This window comes from Psammomys obesus, unplaced genomic scaffold, assembly GCF_907164565.1.
Source record: "Psammomys obesus unplaced genomic scaffold, mPsaObe1.curated_primary_1811, whole genome shotgun sequence".
Lineage (NCBI taxonomy): Eukaryota > Metazoa > Chordata > Mammalia > Rodentia > Muridae > Psammomys > Psammomys obesus.
This window is the reverse complement of record NW_026592510.1, coordinates 8,611,722-8,631,892: the sequence shown is the minus strand read 5'-3', so window position 1 is coordinate 8,631,892 and position 20,171 is coordinate 8,611,722. Positions and strand designations below refer to the sequence as shown.

The following is a 20,171-nucleotide window of genomic DNA, read 5'->3' as shown; positions in this document are numbered from 1 at the left end:
CACACACACACACACACACACACACACACACACACACACACACACACAGAAACATAACTTTTTAAAAAATAAGACAGGAATGTGGCACACTCTTTTAATCTCAGCACTCGGGAGGCAGAGAGGCAGCCTGATTTCAGAGTTTAAGGCCAGCCTGGTCTATATAGTGAGCTCCAAGCTAACCAGAGCTGCACAGTGAGACTGTATCTAAGAAAAACAACAAACAAACAAAAAAATGGAAAGGATATATCAGGAGGATGTCATCAGCTGCCCTCAACATCTCAGAAAGCTGTGTTTAGGACATGTCAGAGAGCAAAATACAAGGAGCAAGCCCTGGCATACAAAATGTTTTTTGCAATATGAACATCCCTAATCCAGAAATCTGGATCCAGTGATGTCAGAAAGTGTCCAATTTGGGATTTAGGATTTAGGCTGCTCAGGAATGCTCAGCTGGTAAAGTCTATACAGCCCAAAGTACAAAAACTCTGAAATAGGAAACATGTGCTCTCGGGCATTTGAGAAATGGAATATTTAGTGCAGCTAAAATAGTTTAAACAATGTGGTTCAAAACTACAGAGAAAATCAAAATGAAATGATTGTTGAATCCCAAAATAGATACAAGTACATTGGGGAAATTGAAATAATATTCTGATCCCATTTTTTTTTTTTTATTTTACTTTGCAGTGTTATGACTAGGGACATGCTGTCCAGAACACATAGAAAAGCTAATATTGATAGAAATAACATACTCTCAAAAGTTAAAGATGCATATGCGGTGCTTTGTTGCTAAAAACACATCTTGCTAACAATGAAACATGGAAACCATTGGTCAGGAAAAATAATTAAGGAACCTGGACTGAGGAGAAAAATGGCTTCCAAAAGAAAGATAGTGACAAAGGTTTGACCTATAACTTTTTCTTTTTTCTTTTTTTTTTTTCTTTTTGGTTTTTCAAGACAGGGTTTCTCTGGGTAGCTCTGGCAATCCTGGAACTCACTTTGTAGACCAGGCTGGCCTCAAACTCAGAGCTCCACCTGCTTCTGCTTCTCCAGCGCTAGGAGTAAAGGCGTGCTCCCCCACGCCTGGTTGGGAAAAAAACAAAACCAAGCACTTAAAATTTGCAATGAAGTAAGTCATCCTCAGAGAAACAATTTTAATATCCTTAATAAGACTAATAGAATTTCAATCCACAGAATGCTTTCAGATGCAAATATTAAATATTTTATAGGGATACTTTCAACTGCCCTAATAACCATAAGACAGGCGCTGTTACTCTTCCCATTTCACAAAGGAGGATACAGAGGCGGAGCAACAGCCTTGCTGTAGCTCATAAGCTCATAAAGCTATTAAGCAGTGTCAGCGAAATGTGAACACAAGTAGTCTAACCTGACACCTATGCTTGTAACCAAGGAGTTTGCACTGAAAAAAAACAAAAAAACAAAAAAAAACCTCTATTCACCTGATATTTTTTGTTTTTGCTTTTCAAGACAGGAGTTTTCTCTGTAGCCTTGGCTGTCCTGGACTCACTTTGTAGACCAGGCTGGCCTTGAACTCACAGAAATCCACCTGCCTCTACCTCCCAAGCGCTGGAACTAAAGGCGTACACTGCCCAGCTGACCTGACTCTTATTACAGTGTTCATTGTGCTGCTCTTGCTGAAGGCCCAGGTTGGTTCCCATCACCCACATAGCACTCACAACCACCTGTAAACTCCACTTACAGGAGCTCGGATGCCCTTTCTAGTCTCTAATGGCCTCACACACGTGTATATACATGTATAGGCACAAGCAAAGCATGCTACACAATTTTTTTAATGTTTATCTTCAGTAACTTAGAACAAAAACATTCACTGGAATAAAAGACTTGAATCAAAATACTCTGTGACAGGAGAAGAAGCATTATTTTCCATCATTATTTCAAACACTGAAAACCGAGCTCCAACCCAAATGCTTCTCAAAAGTAGGGAATTAAAGTGCAATACTTATGCTGGATACATATATATCTGTGTGTGTTTATACATATATGTAGCTAAATCTACATATTACCATATATAATAATACCTAAACATAAACATATATATATATATATGATTTATTAGAATAGCTTGCAGGCTGTGGCCCAGCTAGTCGAACAATGGCTATCTATCAACAGAAGGTCCAATAATGCAATAGTTGTTCAGTTCCTGAGGCTAGATGCCTCACCCAATCTTCTGTATCTGCCAGCTAGGCTCTAATGCCAGTAAAGGAACTGACTTGCCAGCAAGAAAGCCAGGGCAAGCAGGCAAAGAGAGGAAGCTTCCTTCTCCCAGGTCCTTTACACCGGCTGCCCCAGAAGGGATGGCCCAGGTTAAAGGTGGATCTTTCTACTTCAAAAGATCTGGATTAAAAGCGTATCTTCTCACCTCAAAAGACACGGATTAAAAGTGAGTCTTCACCTATCAAATGAATTTAAAAATATTTTTCCTCACAGGTACACCCAGCCATTTAGGTATTAGTTGACTCCAGATGTCATAAAGGTGACAACGAGAAATGGCCATCCAGGTCCACCCGTTGCCAAGTTCATGTCATCCTCCATTTCCAAATGAAAGCAATAACCTCGTCATAGTTAATGCCTAAACATAACCGTCCAACATACAATCACAAACACATTATAGAGTTAACCGGGTCATAGTTATTCCTAATATGATGTAACTGTCCTCATATAACTGCAGACACATTACAAGTTTAGAATAGGTGGCACCGTTCCTTTTTTTATTGTTGCTTCTTGTTTTTCAAGATATAGAGTTTCTCTGTGTGGCCCTGGCTGTTCTGGACTCGCTTTGTAGACCAGGCTGGACTTGAATGCACAAAGATCCTCCTGCCTCTGTGCTGGAGTTACAGGTGTGTGCCACCATACCTGGCTGGCATTGTGTCTTAAGGGACATTCTATTAATATCTCAAAACTTAAATATGGTAACCACTAATATTCTCTTAACTGATGTTACATGATAAAGAAATGGAGGAAAGAAAACAGAAACACATCCTAAATAAAATACGGAAACATTCATGTCAGTCACAATTTTCATTTCTGCAACTGGTCACGTGGTCTTAAGTAGTACGTATTACTACCTTCCTCTCACACATTTCATATCCTCCACCCTCAGCACGCACCTCAGCAGGTCCTGGCCCTTTTCCTGGAGGAGTGACCTGTGCTTTCATTCCTGAAGGGCTGTGCCCTTTGTCATCCTGCCTGGATTAGACTGTTGTACTTTCCCCTTGAATTTAATCACAGGATACAGTAGAACCAAGAGAGCCCTGAAGGATCGCCTGCACTCTAAACATAATCTTACCTCCATTGTGAATAAGCAATCTAATTTCCCCCTGGTAATCCGGATCATTCACCCCTCCTAACATTGTTGTTCTTTTCTTCATCTGTGGTTGTCTGGTCACCCCTGGAAATGGTGCCACATCTGGGGCTCAGTCTTGGTCTCTGCTGTTAGCAGATCTGCCACTCAGCTGTAGCCAGGTCATGCTTGGTGAGTGAAAGTCCACGTTGTTGAACCCACACATAAACTCAATCTCTGCTGCTATGGCCACTTTGTTCATGGGCCCATTGGGCAATGGCAGGGGTGGCTGGGCAAAGAGGCTGACTGTCCACAGAATGAGTCATCCTATTTATTAGATTACTGAACGCCTCTCCGCTGAGGTCACACACTGATGAACATTTACATGGGCCCCTTTGCCCACTTGGAGAGATCTGTCCACATACTTCTTCCCCTGATGACTTTCTCACCAGTTTTCCAATCATGCTCTTTCCAAGTCCCTGACCATCCAGCCAGTCCATTGGCTACAACCCATTAAAGGGTCAACAACTGCATACTCAGCCACTCCTTCCAAACAGAATGTGTGACTCTTGTGTGCAGAGTTGTTCACTGCTCTAAGTTCTGCCCACTGTGAATATTTCCCTACATGGGCATCTTTCAGGGTTGGCCCAGAAAGGGGTGATAATTCAGGGTGGTAATGCTACAGCTGTCGACCTCTGGCGGTGCCTGCCCAGCACACACACACGGCCATCAGTAAGCCAGGCCCTAGTCTTCTCTTCCTCAGTCAGCCGATCATAGGGCACACCTCGTCAGCCTACAGGAGCACGCTCTGCAGTAGATGACATTGTAGTGTAGAGTAGAAACTGCAGGTGTTTGGGTAACTTGTATGTGCCTTCAAGACCTGCTCGGCCCTATCACACATACGACTCCCATTTGCGAACGGGTTGCTGCTGTGCATGTCCTACTTAATGACTTGTTGGGTCAGACAACACCCAGCTCTTGTTTGGCAGCAGCTCAGGGGCTCAGCTCGCACAGTAATTTTGGTGACCCATTGTCAAACATTTTCACTAAGGCCTCATAGCGAGTGGGCCAAGAGCTCTCTCTCTTTCAAAGGGAGAATAGTTGCCTGCACATGATGGTAGAATCTTGCTCCAAAATTTCAAAGGTCTCTGCAATGAAAAGGCTCCAAACAGCATCCTTATGACACCTCAAGAACCATCAGGCCTGCTGGGTCATATGGTCCAAGTGTGGAGGAGCCTGCACGGCAGCCGGAACCTGTTGAAGAGCCTCCTCCTGTTCCAGGCCCCACTCAAAGCTGCAGCTTTCTGGGTCCTGTGGTATATGGCCCAGAGTAACACACCCAAGTAAGGATGTGCTGCCTCCAGAATCCAAATAGGCCCACGAAACATGCTTCCTTCTTGGTGGTGGGAGGGGCCAGGTACACTGAGGTAGATGGCCCTTTAATTTTGGTTAGATTTTTTTTCCCCTATCCTCTGATATGTGTTGCCAACAAGCCTAAAGTGGTGGCTACCTTCTACTCGCTTTGTCTAATTGGCATAATGTCATGAACCAATAGTGATATTTTGTGAAAGAGACGTATGATCAAGATCCCTTCAAACAGTCACCATGTAAAAGGTCCCTTTAGGGAAGGACTGGAGAAAGGCTAACAGTAAAGCTTGTAGGTATTTTATCAAGGTCCTTCCTCAGGGGAATCTGGTCATCCTTTCATCCAAGGGGTTCCAGGACCGCACACTGGCTCAAGTCTGGAAATCAGTTCATGAACTAAAATTCCCTTTTGTCATCATCCAATGTAGCTCTTCTTATGGGTATGAGAATTTTTCCAGTAATACAGATCAAACAAAATACAGTAGGCTCCTTATTTTATTTCATGCCTGGAAACACCATGCTTGACTAGCTAGTACCAAAGTTATGCCACCATAGAAATCATTGTGCCTGTGTTGGCCATTCCGGGTCAGGCCATTATGGACATTGCCTCTGCTGCTCATTGCGATAGCTACGATCACCTTGCCTTTGGCAATCCAGTGCTGCCACCTGGCTCCTGCTACTTTGGGAGCCCAATGAAACCTACTGTGCTTAATTCATCCAACTCAGCAGCAGCATCTCCAACCCCAAGGTCTCAAACAAGGAAAAGGATGACAACAAAGCTCTTCAAATGTGCTGGTGCCCCTCTCATCAGTTTGCATCTTATAGGATTAGTGAAGGGCGTGTCTTCTGGGCCTTCCCACTGTGGAAGATTAGGTTTTACACTGCGCACTCACGTCCTCACTCTAGCTTTGCAATTTCCCTGAGCCTTAGAATCCCTTCATCAATACTAAGCCAAGGGAAAGCAGGCATCTCTAACTACTTTTCAGCAGGCCATCTTTTGAGAGATGCTTCAGGTAACCATTCAAACAAATGTTGATATGTTTTTCAACTGTATGAGCTTTGATGTTAAACCTAGAATCTCCACTCAATGGAGCCATATCACTAAATTCAGCCTTTTGCTGTTTTTTCTTCCTTCCACCTTTATCCCACACCCTTGGAAGCCATTCCCACACACGTTCCCTAGACTTCTTGAATGAATTAACAAACTTATTAAGCTGTTTAGTAGTGTAGTGTACCTCCTTACAGACTACACTTTCTACCTCCAGGAGCCTGCTTAGCCTCACGTGTTATAGGTCTGGCTATATAGTTATAAGTGTAACTATTGGTGGCCCTGAGGGACATCAGTATTGTCTTTCCTGGAATTTCCTTCAGAGAAAGTCCTTGCTGGCTTAGCAGAAGGATTGATTTCCTCAGAGACAGAAAAGGCAGTATTTCAGGAGTGGGGTTGGAGGCCATCTGCTGCTGAGGGTGGAGACACTACTCCCCCAGGTGAGATATACCCTTGAGAAACTGAGATCTGAAAGTTCTCAGTCTCAGTGGGGTCCTCCTATGCATCCCCATCCCAAGTTACAGGATCCTGGTCTTCACCAGTTAATGCCCTTGCTTTAACTGCCAGTGCCCTCCAAGGCTGGACTTGAATTTCTCTGTAATTCAGCGGACCTTACAATAAGGGCTTAGGTTTGACTTTCTGAAACTTGAGCTCTGTGACCTCTGGAGAGAATATTCTCTTCCAGGGCACACTTAGAAACCATTAGAGTCTAAAGTTTAGACTCTGTGTGCATCTCGAGCTGATCCATTTTATCACATTGTCCTTCACCTTATTCTGAAATGTTAGAAGTCAGTTAATTTCATTACACAGCTCAGTCTTTTCCTGTGGCAATTTATCCAGAGATGCTAGGAGCAATCAACTAACATCATCATTTTTCTTATTCTTCCACAAATTGTCAAAAGTTTAATATGCACAGTCATCAAATCTGTTGCCTCTCACAGTTGGTGAATCAGGATAACCAAAAGAATTTGTCTCCTTAACTATGTTTGGGTTTTTTGGGTTTTGTTTTGTTGTTTGTTTATAATAGAGAATTTCTCTATTTAGCCCTGGCTGTCCTGGAACTTTCTCTGTAGACCAGCCTGGCTTCAAACTCACAGATCCACTTTCCTCTACCTCCAAAATGCTGGGATTAAAAGCATATATCACTAGCTTCTGGCTCTTGTCTCAAGTTTGTAAAATATTTCACACCATGGTCTTTCTGTTCTCTTTGAGCTTCTAGGAGAGGCTTCAGAGAGACCTATTCCAGTTATTTAAAAAAAAAATTTCATCCTTATTCTTCTGTTCTCTCAAACCATTTCTGGTACTAAAATCTGTATCTATAGAAGTCAAGGTTCTCTAAAAGAACAGAACTTACAGAATAGATGTATTCTGAACAACTATGGATTCTTGGACCATCTGCTGACAGTCATTGTTGAATTAGATGGACCAGCCTGTAAGCCATGCTAATAAATCCTGTGTATGTGTGTATTTGTGTGTGTGCATATGCATACATACATACATATATACAAACATACATATATATATATATGGTCAATCTAGTCCAATATATACATACACACACACACACACACAGGATTTATTAGGATGGCTTATAGGCTGCTCCATCTACTCCAACAATGACTGTCTAACAGCAGGTCAAAGAATCCAAAGCTGTTCAGTCCACAAGGCTGGATGTCTCAGGATACACCAGAATCAAGAAGAAGAAAGCACTAATGCCAGTGAGGGAATGAACTTGCCAGGAGATTGAGAGCAGGCAAAGAGATCAAGCTCCCTTCTTCCGTGTCCTTTACATTGGTGCCAGCAGAAGGTGTGGCCCAGATTAAAAAGTGGACCCTCCCACTAAAAAATCTGGAATAAAGATTTTTAAAATGAGTTAAGGAAAAAAAAAAAAAATCCCTCACCCATATACCCAGCTACTTGGGATTTAGTTAATTCCAGATGTGGTCAAGTTGACAACCAACAATAGCCATCACAGTATCTCTCTCTGTGTGTGTGTGTGTGTCTGTGTGTGTGTGTGTGTGTGACAGTTCAGATAATAAGTTGTATCTTCCAAAAGCTTATGTGTTGAAGTCTTGGTCCCCAGTTGGCAGAGCCAGTCATTGAGAGACGACTGTGACTCCATTCATGAATTAATCTGTAGGTGCAGTCAACAATATGATAGATGTGTGAGATGTAGGACCTGCTTAGAGGTCACTGCATATGTGCCTGTGAAGGGGTATTGTCCCTAGCTGCTTGTCTCACCAATGCTTCCAGGACACTGTGGAGACAGCAGCCTCGACTCAAGTCACACTCTCAAGGCCCAGACACATCAGGGGCTGCAGCATGGATGGAAAACTCTGTGTAGCCAGGAGACCAAATAAGTCACGCTCTTTCCAGCTGTGTCTCTGAAGTATTTGTCACACCAGAAAATGAACAAAAACTGACTAACGCAATATATAAAGAACAACGATATTAGATAAGGAGATAACGATATTAGATAATAATGAATGGACCTTTGTATATTCATGTATTTTTATTCCTGCAGAGAATGCTTGTTTGAATTAGGTAAAAGTAGTTGCTATGGAAGGGCGTGATCATTGAGGACTCTGTCTCTTTCTCTTATACATTTTACCCACTTGAGCTTTTCTAAAGGAAAAGGCATTGTTGCAGTACAACAATAAAGAAATAAAAAACAAATATTCCCCATTCCAGGCCCTTCCCCTATTGCCCTGTCTTTGGCCCAGGCCCCAGACATACTCCACTGATGGCCATGACTGGTCTCTTGGAAAACTGGCCACTTCCCCGTGCTGGGCAGCATCTACTCTCAACCTTCCTGCCCCTAATTCCTTCAGCTAAACAGACCCACACAGGCTAAATTCTAGCATCTTACACAGAAGCAAGACTTCATTAAACCTGAGTATGAACTGCTGATTCATGTATCCATGTTTCGCTATCAGAAAAGGAGCCAGCAGCTCCCTACTTGCCACATGGCTCTATATTCACATCAGCGTTGAATCTGGACTTAACCAAATTTCTCTGCTACTAGAGTATACTATCCATAAAAGCAAGGATTTTGTTCTTGTTTTGGTTCAGTGCCTGGAATGGCTCTGTGTACCTAGAAGGCACTCAACATTCCTGTTATGACTAAATATAGGCAGCCACTGGGTATACCCAGGCACTGGTCTTCAGCATGGTATCTGTACACCGAAGACCTAGAATTTCAAGAATTTAAGTCCTCAAGATTCTGTGCACATGTTGATGGACATATAGACAAGCCTAAGTTTTTTTTTTTTTCCTTGACACTAGCTCTAATAAACCTAGTATTCTGTCCTGCCTCCCCCTTTGTTCGTTCTTAGCCTCACTTTCCTGAGTCATCTGGAACCGCTTTGCAGTTAGGGAAGAGGGCACCTTCTCTGACTGCTGGCAGGCCGGGCGATGGCAAGCTGGGCTGCAGGGCTCAGTGGGCAGCGCTGAGTACTGACACGTGTGAAGGTGGAGAATGGGGTCAAGCAGGAGAGAGGTAAACAGGGCTTAGCCTCCCAATTTAAAAATGTTGGCATCTGTCCTGTGTCCTCGCTACATCAACAGGCAGGTTACACAGGCCAACCTGCCCTAAAAGACTCTCCCAGGACTCTGGCTGGATGGAGTAGGTGTAAGGTTTACTGTAGGGTCATCTTCAGTCTAACTTCTCTTGTGCTGATCCTTACCTTGGAGGTGGGTGGGCTCCAAGCAGGAGGCTCACAAGTTCAAACCCAGACTACATAGTAAGACCTTGTCTCAAGAAGCAAAACAATGAAAGTTTGGACGTTAAACACTATTCTTAAAAGTGGGGGAAGGAACTAAAGTTCTACCTGAAGCAGTCTAGAAAACATGCAGGCCCACACCGTCTTTCCTTTCAAGTAAAGAACTAGATCCACAGGCTTGGGATATCACTTAATTGGTAGCATGCAGGAAGCCCTGAGGAATCACCATACCACAAAAACAAGATTGGCTACCCGTTCTTATAATCCCAGCACAAAGAGAAGAACATCAAGAACCGTAGCTGCTCAGCCAATTGGAGGCCAGTGTGGAATTCTTAAGACCTTGTCTCACAAATAAAATAAGTTAATCTATTAGCTGATTAAAATTTAAAGTTAGACTCATAGGTGACTGACTGCCGTCCCAATGACTGTCCATAGTCCCAGCTGCTCATTCTCCTGCCAGCACTGGTTATGGTGGCGGCCACAGAGATGCTCAGGACATTCCACTTACCATCCAACAGCCAGCTATACTGGGTGAGGTTTTTCAGTTCATGAAGGGCCAGCCGAGTCATGACATCATCCGGGATGAGCTTCCCTTGGTCAATGAAGGTCTTGGCCAACACACCGATTTCTACAGCAGACAGAAAAGCCAGTAAGTGTTTGCTGTGTCCCAAGCTCAGGAATTAGTTGTCTACAGGTCTACAGGATGCTTCTGGACTTGCACCCATGGGAAAGTGCATTATCCCTGGCCCTGATTGTGTGGGTGTGGGCCTGGGACAGCCACCTAGCCCCTTGCCTCGGCACGCAGGAGACCTGGTCCGCCCCTCACCCGGGCTCTCGCCAGAGCTACCCCTGGCAGTGTGGATGAGGGAGACCTGGCAGGCTGACCAACTCAGATACAACCCAGGCTTTGAGTAGGCCCACCCACCATCTACCCCACCTATGAGCTGCTGGAGTGAGTGAAGGGGCTAGGCCTGCAGAACCAAAGCTGAAGGATCTCCATGGCTCAGAGCAAAAGCAGGAGTCTCTGCATGTTGTAGCAGAAGCCAGAGGCCTTGAACCTGACTAATAACTCAGTGCGATGAACATTTGCAAGCAAAGCTGTTTGGGCAAAAGTATATACTGTGTGACACACAGAGCCATCCACGTCGAGATTGTTAGGTTTTGTTTATGTAATCTTTATTATTTTTTATATTTTATTTTGTTTTGCAGGGGAGGTTACAGGGTGGAAGACGGATCTGGAAGGACTGGGAAGTGAGTGTGATTGAGGTGTATGATGTGAAACTCACAAAGAATCAATAATAAAAAGTGTATTACAAGTAGAGGTGCTGACGGACATAGTGGCTCACACCTGTAACACCAGCAGGGAAGGAGGGAGGATAAGGAATTCAAGCCAGCTCCAGGTACATAGCTGGGTTTGAGGCCAGTTTGTGCTACAGAGGACCCTGTCTCAAAGCAAGCAAAATGCAAGGGAACAAAGAGTGGAATGGTCCTGCCTTCAGTACCCACCTGGTTTGCATATCAAGTCCAAGGCCATCCAGGCCATATAAAGAGACCCTGTCTCAACAACAAAACCAAAATGGGTGTGATGGTGCACTCAGAAGGTGACGGCAGGGGGGACTTCTCCAAGTCTGAGGCCAACCCCAACTACTTGCTGAGCAACAGGCAGCCAGAGATGCATAGCAAGACCTTATCTTAAAAAACAAAGCCAAAACAAAACACAAGTAGGAGGAGCAGGAGAAGGAGGAGCGAAGATTTAGCTGAGTTTTTAAAGCACTTGCTTAACACAAAAGAAGCCTTGGGTTAGCTCTCCAGCAGAAGACCATCCATGGTGGGCGAATGTGCCTGCAATCCAGGGAGGTGGAAACAGCATCAGAAGTTCAGGACCATCCTCAGCTACAGAGAGCACATGGCCCACCCGGACTACAAGAGACCCTGTCTCAAAATTTTTTTTTTTCAAAAGTAAGCTTATTTCTAATCGTGTAGTGTATACAACTATGTAAACACAAATGTTTACATTCAGGCTCCAGGCCAGTGAGAGGCCCTGTCCCAAAGAAAAGGGAATATGATGCCTAAACTGTGACTTTTAACCAAGAATTCATCATTACTAAACCAGCTGCCATTTGACAAGCATACCATACAAGTTTACAAAACAATGTCCAGGAAAGGACCTGGGTTCTGAGAATGTTCTCCAAATTCAATTAAAGTAGTTTTTTTTTTTTTTTTTTTTTTTTTTTAGAGGGGGGAGGAGGAGGGCCTGGCACTGGAGATGCTGACCTGCTGTTCAGAGCACTTGCTGCTCTTTCAGAGTTCCTGAGTTCAGTTCCCAGCACCCACACTGAATGACTAAAAAAACACCTGGAACTCCAGCTCCAGGGATTCAACACCCTCTTCTGACTGCTATGGGCAGTGTGTGTGTGTGTGCGCGCACACACACACACACACACACACACACACACACACACACAGAAAGAAAATAAAATGTTAAAGTAACTAAATAAAATAGCCTTTGGAAAGTTCCATGTACATAATACACGTAGACCTCATTTGTCTCTTTTGACCACTTTTAAAAACTTACATGTATGGGTGTTTTTTCTGCACGTATGTCTGGGCACTATGTGCATACCTGGTTCCCAAAGAGGCCAGAAGAGGGCCTCAGATCCCCTGGAACTGTGGTGAGATGGTTGTGAGCTCCGATGTCGGCGCTGGGAATCAATGCTGATCCTCCGGCAGAGCAGCCATTCTCTTACTGGCTGAGTCATAAAGCCCACGAATGTTCTTTTAATTCTCATTTGAGCCCTATGTCTCGCCCCACCATCATTCCTCCCTCCAGCTACTGAGTACCCTCTCCCTTCACCAGTGAAGGTGATGCCTCTTGAAAGGCTCCCTCTTCCACACCTATGGTTGGCCTGCTTCCTCCTCAGTGTACTTCCAAACAGGATTCCAGCCCAGTTCCACAGGTCTGGCAGCCTATTTGCACACGGTGCCAGCCAGCGCTCTTTCTTCTGCTCACCCCTTCCCTTCCCCACTTGCTCCCCTCCCTCCAGGCACACCCCCTGCTGGGAGATTAACATACTGTGGCCCTCCTAAATTCTGCAGAAGTCCCTAGCTCCTCCCCGTGATATATAATCTGACTCACCACCATGTTTTAGATGCCGTTAATACAAAATAAACAATCAAAAGATACAGATGTGTGTCGGGCGCCCAGACGTTTATGAGCCAGAACTCATAAAATCCGGCACCAGGTCACAGTGGCACACGCCTGTAATCCCAGCAGTCTGGGAGGCAGAGGCAGGCGATGTCGGGAGTGAGCTACAGACGACTGTTTATTACGGTTCCTCTCTTATCCGTGTATTCACTTGCTCTCCCACTTGTCTGCACAGGATAATCCAGCACAGAACTTTGCCAGGTGCAGGCACAAGACGGTGGACTTCCAATCCCGATAACAATGCACTGGGCAAACTCTTTAAAATAAACTATTCACTGCCTAGTCTTGGACTGTAGCAATGAAAACAGATGCTATTTTAAAGGACTCTTATGGCAAGCCATCCCCAACCTCCTAGTAACTGAAAATCCCCCCCTTTAGGCTTCCATAATGTCATAAACCACCACCCCACCCCACCCCCGTCTCTCTCCCTCGTGTCTATATTCTGCTCTGGACTGAGCTATTTCAGTCCCACGTCCATACACTGAAACCCTAACCTAACCCTTAATGTGACTATATTTACCTTTAAGAAGGTAATTAAGGTTGAATGGGGGTCACAGGGTGGGACCTCAGTCTGACAGAAACTGTGAACTCAAGGAAGAGCCAGTGTGAGGCACCTGAGCACAGAAGAAAGGCCATCGGAGAACGAAGTGAGAAGAAGGTGGCTAGTTACTTGCCAGAAAGGCGCACCCCACCACGAACCAGCTCTCCCAGGGCCTCCAGCTTGGACTTCCGGGCTCCAAAACCAATCCTGCCATCTGAGCCCTCCCGCCTGCGGTGTTGCTGTTCCGGCAGCCTCTGCGACTCATGCGCCGCCAGACCCCGAGCCCACAGCCTGACTGTAACCGCCTTCAGTGCAATCCCGCCCTCTGGACCCACCCACGGATGGGTGGATAGATATGGTCAGACAGACAGGGGTCGGGATTCTGCTGAGTTGTAGCTATAATGTTTTATTTAAAAAAAAAAAAAGATTAGGCATGGAGGGGAGTGGGTTGAGGGGGATGAATGACACATACGCATGAAAACAAAAAAAAAAAAAAACCATTGTTTTGTATACTAAAAAGGAAAAAAAAACAAAACACCAAAACCCTAAGAACATAGCAGAAGCTTACTTTCTGTTGTAGTAGTCGTATACCAATCTCTCCTTTTTTGAAAGATTGCTCTGAATTATTTAGATAGAAAGTAAAAGAAAAGGAGAAGCCAATTCAAGTATCAACTAAACGAACTATAAAACGTCCACAGAACACAATAAAAAGTAGTGAAGCACTAACGCTCCAACGTGAGGGAATCTTTAAAAGCTCACGTTAAGCTGGGCGCAGTGGCATTCACCTGCAGTTCAGCTACCCAGGAGGCCGAGGTAAGAGGATCACTTGAGTGAGCTCGGGAGCACACATCGACCTGGGCAATGCAGTGAGACAGTCTAAAAACAGCAGACACGGCCCAGTGATCAAAGAAGCTTCCCACTGAGCCTTACAACCTACGTCGGATTCCTGGACCCACAGGACAGAGAGAGACAATCCACCCACCCCCAACCTGTCCTCTGGCCTGCACATACATGGTGTGTGTGCACACACAGACACAAACACACATACACACTAAGCAAATAAAAATAATTAAGAAGAATGCTATGCCAAGCGAAAGGAGCCAGAGAGAAAAGCCCATAGGCTATCATTCCATTTCTGTGTCAGGTCCAGAGTGTGAGAACTGAAAGATGGAGCATTGTTGCCAGAGGCTTGGGCGGGCTGGGAGGGCATGGCAGTGACTCGTAGGTAGGAGGTTTCTTTTGTGGGCAATAAAAATGTTCTAAAATCTGTTGTGGTGACAGCTACGCAACTCTGTGTCACACTAAGTGCACTGGACCTTACATACATGCTAAATGTTGAGGTTACAGGGCAGATGAATCAGAGCGACAACGCTACTAGAAAGCACTGTCGAAGGTTCTGAACCTAAGGACATGAGTTATCACACACAGAACACACAGAGCCAGTGGTCCTCAACCTTCCTGACGCTGTGACCCCTTAATGCAGTTCCCTGTGCTGTGTGACCCCAACCACAAAATTATGCTATGTCATAATGGTGATTTTGCTACTGTTATGAACTGCAATGTATCGGTCATGGGTCCACACAGTGGAAGCTTGGGGGCTGACCCGGGGCCCGTGTATATCTACTGAGTGAAGACTCTCCCAACACACAGATGCCAGCACATGAGATTCCAAGGGTGGGCCCTCTAGTCCAGCGTCACAGCTGAAGTACCCACCAAGGAGCCAGAGCAGACTGTGCCGCCCAGCGTTCACTTTCCGGCTGCCACAGATGATTACCGTTTCCCTTAAGTGACACGCCCTTTAAATAAGCCAAATCGTTCATAAAATTACAAGTTCCTCTCCGAAAATACACTTTGAAATAACTAAGACTCTATCTAAAATTACATCATGAACCTCTATTTGGGCCGTCCTGCGCTGTGGCAAGAATATAAAATTGACTCTCGGGGCCTGGGTTTCCACCCTGGTACTTCATTTCGGTTTTTGTGTATGTGGGAGGTGGCAGTTGGTGAATTTGAACCTCACCCCTGTCTGGACCCACCCAAACGATTAATCTTGTATCAAATCAGCTTCAGGATATGTACATGAGGCCCAGGTGAGTGCAGAAAGGCTGTTTTCCACTGAGGGAATCCTTCAAACTCCATGGCACTCATTTTTCCCATGAAGGACTGAGAGGATTACAGTAACCACGTAAATCTCAGACTCTAGCCCTCCTGACTGCACTGGCTGGTGATCCAAGGTTTCCCGGCCTGCTACTGTCAACAGGTCAACTAGTGTCCCCAGAGGCACGGTAATCTCTTCTGTGGCGACTGTTTTTCTCACGTTCACTTTTTGTTTCAATGAATACTATTCACGTCTTGCATTTTAAACCAAGTGTAGAGCTGAGGAGGACGTCTAGGTCCAGAATAGGTTAACAGTGACGCGATTCCTGCTAGAAGGAGCAGATCCTCCCCCCAAAAATCATTTCAAACTAGATAGTACGGGGTTATAAAGGGGCACTTTCATGAAGTGATGGCTACCTCCTAGGAAGTCCACAATTGGAATTTACTCAAAGGAAAATAAGTAAAGTCACTGCCAGCTGTCTGGGGACACAGCACTGTTTATGGCAGCAAAGAATGGTTAACAGCATAAATCTCCAGTAAACTGGGGTCTGGAGAGCCGGCTCCCGGGCACAGCATGTCCTTAGCATGCAAAAAGCTCGAGAGGCGGTTTCTGGCACTGAAAAAAAATGTAACAGCCAATAACGGGCAAAGTTTAAACTAATTGTGCCATCTTCCTTCATGAAAGTAGATCTGAGACTTGATATGATAGCATGCTCACAACAAATTGCCTAATTTTGTGGGAAATATCCAATCCACAAGTATTTATTGGGAATATATTTTCAGTCCTGACCTACAGGACCTGCCGGGTACTGCTTGGTAAAAAAAAATACTGTAGTTTTTACCATTAACATCTGTGAAAACAAGCTCATGACGCCTCTGAAGCTTCATTTTCTGCTCTTGCTAAGGAATTGCCCATATTTCTTTGAAGAACAAGTGACCGGACATTCCAGGACCTGCCAGTTCTGGGTTTCAGGGACCAGCTAGACAAGCCAGGCTCAGTGGAAACCATCCCTTAGGGGCCGAGATGGGGCTTCCCTCTGAGATCTGTAACTTTTCCCAGCTGAATAGAGACCTACCAGCCCTTTGAGTACCTTGAACTTTGACCTGCAAAGACTTCTCTCATGAACCTAGTTTTCCTAACAGGGTCTGATCCGCAATCCCAACACTGGGGAGAAAGAGGATTGATACAAATGCAGAGCAACTGTGTGAGACCCTATTAAAACAAAAGACCTGCTTCTGATCATGAAGCTTCAAAGTTTTAAGGAAGTACTTGCTTTTCTGTGTCATAAAAAAGATATTAAACAGCTGCCCATTAAAACTATTCAGTGGTTGCACGGCCCAATGGCACAAGCCTTTACGCCCAGCATACGGGGACACAGAGGCAGGTGGATCTCTGTGAGTTAGAGGCCAGCCTGGTCTACAAAGTGAGTCCAGGACAGCCAAGGCTACACAGAGAAACCCTGTCTTGGAAAAACCAAAGCACTACGGAGTGGGCAGCTGAACATCTTTGTGTGTGTGTCCCTTCCCCCCACCTCCAGCCCCATCTCTCTAGCCTCTTTCCACGTTACATAGTTACAAAGGAGAGGTCAGCCTAACTCTTACAGGTGTTAAAATGAAGCAAGGAGCATTGTTTCTTCATTTTTCAAAAATGTATTGAAATACCCTTTCATTTACTCTTGGTAAATGTTCTGTGTTTTCCTGTCAGTGAGCATTCTTTGCCACCCACAGTCAGGGGAGCGCTGACTGGGCAGGCAGGTCATCCCTAAAGACTTCTGTACTTTGGATAGGTGGCAAAGCAACCAGGCAGTCTCCTGGACTGGGGACTGCCTGCTGGAACTAGCACAGCAATCTGCTGCGCTAAGAACATTCAGCAAGAGTCAGATAACTTAACCTTTGGATAAAGTTTAATTAACTGCAACCTTTATTATTTTTTATAGTCAGCATTAGAAGAGAGTGAATACATGTTCCAGGGACTCCAACCAAAGAAATTGAAAACAGTGGGTTGATTTTTTTTTTTCTTCCTTCCATTTGAGTATCAGTGTCTTTCAAACAAAAGCAAATGCCACCCATTCCTGGAAATCAGCTCATCGGGAGGGAGTGGACAGGTTAAATAAATAGTGGTCAATTGAGCAAACAGGTGGTAAACAAACAGCGTAATGGACATTGTCTCCATTTGGGATGAGCGGCTACATGGGGAGTGCAAAAATAGAAACATATGGTAACGTGGTATTCCAAGGATGCACAACTGTGCTTGTACACAGAGACATTGCCACAAGGAAATACATTGTTTCTCTCTGAGGAACTGGGTTGAGGTAGGGGCTAAGAAGCTTTGCTTTTTACTTTAAGCATTTCTGTCTTCCCTTCTCTCCCCGACATTTACTTTCTTCTTCCTTTTATTTTTAAAAACCTTTTACAGGTATTATTTCTATGTAAATAAGCGTCAAGTGAATTTCGAAATAGGCACTAGTTTGGAATTGCAGGTCAACGCCACTGTGGAGAAAACATCTGGGGTAAGCTTTTTAGAAACGGTTTCAGCTGTTAGTTGGCTGGCTGACGCCTGTAATCCCAGCATTCACTAGGGAGGCTGAGGCAGGGGGATTCCAAGTTTTAAGTTACCGTTTCCATTGGCTATATCCAATCACACTGTCTCTAAATAAACAAACAAACAAAAAGGCTTTTCTTAAAACAGAACTGACCACAAATCCACCCATTTTGAAGTGTCGTTTGTTGACTTTTTTTTTTTTTTTTTTTTTGCTGTGTTAGAAGAATCTGACAGGAGAAACGCAACAACCGTTTACGTAACCGCGTACAAGGATAACTTTCGTGCCTAAGGCACCAAAACCTAAGCCAGTTTTGTGACTGCAAAGAGAGTCACTCGACCTTGGAGAGAGAAAGGTCAGAACTACAAGGTCCCACGGAGCTTACCGAGGGCCCGAGGTGGGGTGTTGGAAAGAACGCCGGCCCTGGCAATGCCAAAGCCTGCCTTCTGCGTCCTAGGACACGTGGAGAGGCGGGCACAGCTCCCGGGGCTGGACCCCCCGCCCCCCAACAGCTGCCAGCCGGGTCGGATGAGCTCAAACAAAGCCAAGGGCTTTCCTTTAGTCTTTGAACTTCCTAGTCCCTTCCCCCTCGCCCCCCGCAAATCTACCCGAAGCTGCCCGCGGAGACCAGAGGTTTCGGGGGGCGCAGCGGCTCTTTCCCCAGGCGAGGTCGGGGAGCGCTGCGCCCGCGTCGCCGGACCCTCGACCCCGGCCCGCAGAGCCCCGCGGGACGATCGCACGCCGCCAGCCCTCTGTCTGAGCTCCCACCTGTGCCCTGCAGCATGTTCTGGCGGAGCAGGTCCCCGCTGGAGAGGTGCTTTAGCTCGAAATGTTTGGTAATGCGCGACGACACGGTGCCCTTGCCGGAGCCCGGAGCCCCCATGATCACGGCGCGCAGCAGCCGCCCCGAAGCCCCCATGGTGACGGACGGTGGCCGGAGCTGAGCAGACGCTGGGCTGCGGCCTGGCCTGAGCGCTCACAGGCTCCGCGGCCCCGGCGGGCTGGCAGCTGCGAGCGGGCGGTGGCCAGGGCGCCCGGCTCTCCCGGAAGTGAGCGACGGCCCCCGGGGCCGCCCCGCCCGCTGCTGCGCCGCCCCCTCCGCGCCCCGGCACCCCACTCCCTTCGCCCCACCCCACGCCACTCGGCATCCCCAGACCCTCGTGCCCTGTGCTGCCTGCTCCCAACCTGTAGGCTGCGCCCTTCTGCATTCTCCACGGTGGACAACCTCTGAGCGCCCCCTTCCACTTCTAGTCTCCCCTCGGCGTCTCTGGATTCATTTTCTCTGTGTTCTTGTTTTTCACAATTAGGCCTTTCTAAGAGGCAGGCCCTGTCCTGCTCAGTCCCAACAGGAAGCAGAGCGCCCTATTTTGTGTCCCCTCACCTGGCTCACCAACAGCCCCCTAACTTTTCACACCAATCCTCCCTTCACCTTCTTCCCTTTCCCTTTTCACCCCATTTCCTTCTCCTCCAGGGGTGACCTTGAAGCCTCCTCACTGAAGTTTTCATCAAGGGAAGTATTGTCACCGGTCCGTGAAAGGTGTGTCTTATCTCCCAGAATCCACTTTCAGAACCAAAAAGTTGCTGCCACTGTTACTTCACAGGGGGCAAAAGTACTAGTTCCTTCAGAAGTCTTATTTCAGAAATAGTTACCCACTGCCTATTGTGTGCCACTGTTCTTAGGGACCTTCCTGAATGCTGAGCTGAAAGAAACCAAGTTTCTATTGTGGGCAGGTTTGTTTGTTTGTTTGTTTGTTTGTTTAAGTCCTGTAGTGGAAGCAAACAGTAGGACCATTTGAAACAGTATGGCCAATGAAAGAGAGAGAAAGGAAGGGAGGGAGGGAGAGAGAGAAAGAGAGAAAGAGAGAAAGAGAGAAAGAGAGAAAGAGAGAAAGAAAGAAAGAAAGAAAGAAAGAAAGAAAGAAAGAAAGAAAGAAAGAAAGAAAGAAAGAAAGAAAGAAAGAAAGACAGCAGAAGATAGTGGCCCGCTCACTCAGGAGACAGAAGTGGGCAAATCTGAATTCTAGACCAGCAGAGTCTACAGAATAAGTTCCAGGACAGCCAGAGAAACCCTGTCTTGAAAAAAGAAACAAACAACAAAAGTTATGGGAAGGAGCAAGGAAGCCTGGGCCTTGGCTCTGAAAACTGAGGTAAATACACAGGGAAAGTGACGTAGGAGAGAAAGCAGAAGACAATCAACTGAGCAGCATTTTATCTGTAAAACGGACACAGGAGATTAGTGTGGAGTCAAAATGTATGCGAGTTGCCTGGACAAAACCAGCTACCAGGAAAGTGTTTGGAGAGCCCTGCCCACTGTCTGTGTGATATGGTTTCTTTGTG

The 20,171-nt window shown here is 45.8% G+C and overlaps 1 protein-coding gene across 1 annotated transcript in view; it reads right to left on the bottom strand.

Moving 5' to 3' along the window:
• Positions 1-18,896, bottom strand: part of Ak3 (adenylate kinase 3) — a 26,451-nt gene extending 7,555 nt beyond the window's left edge. The window contains exons 1-2 of the mRNA XM_055613746.1: positions 18,603-18,896; positions 9,960-10,079 (exon numbers count right to left, since the gene is read on the bottom strand). Of these exons, the coding sequence (XP_055469721.1) occupies positions 9,960-10,079; positions 18,603-18,753 (271 nt within the window). The 5' untranslated portion in view covers positions 18,754-18,896. The remainder of the gene's footprint in view (positions 1-9,959; positions 10,080-18,602) is intronic.
• Positions 18,897-20,171: the final 1,275 nt, after the last annotated feature.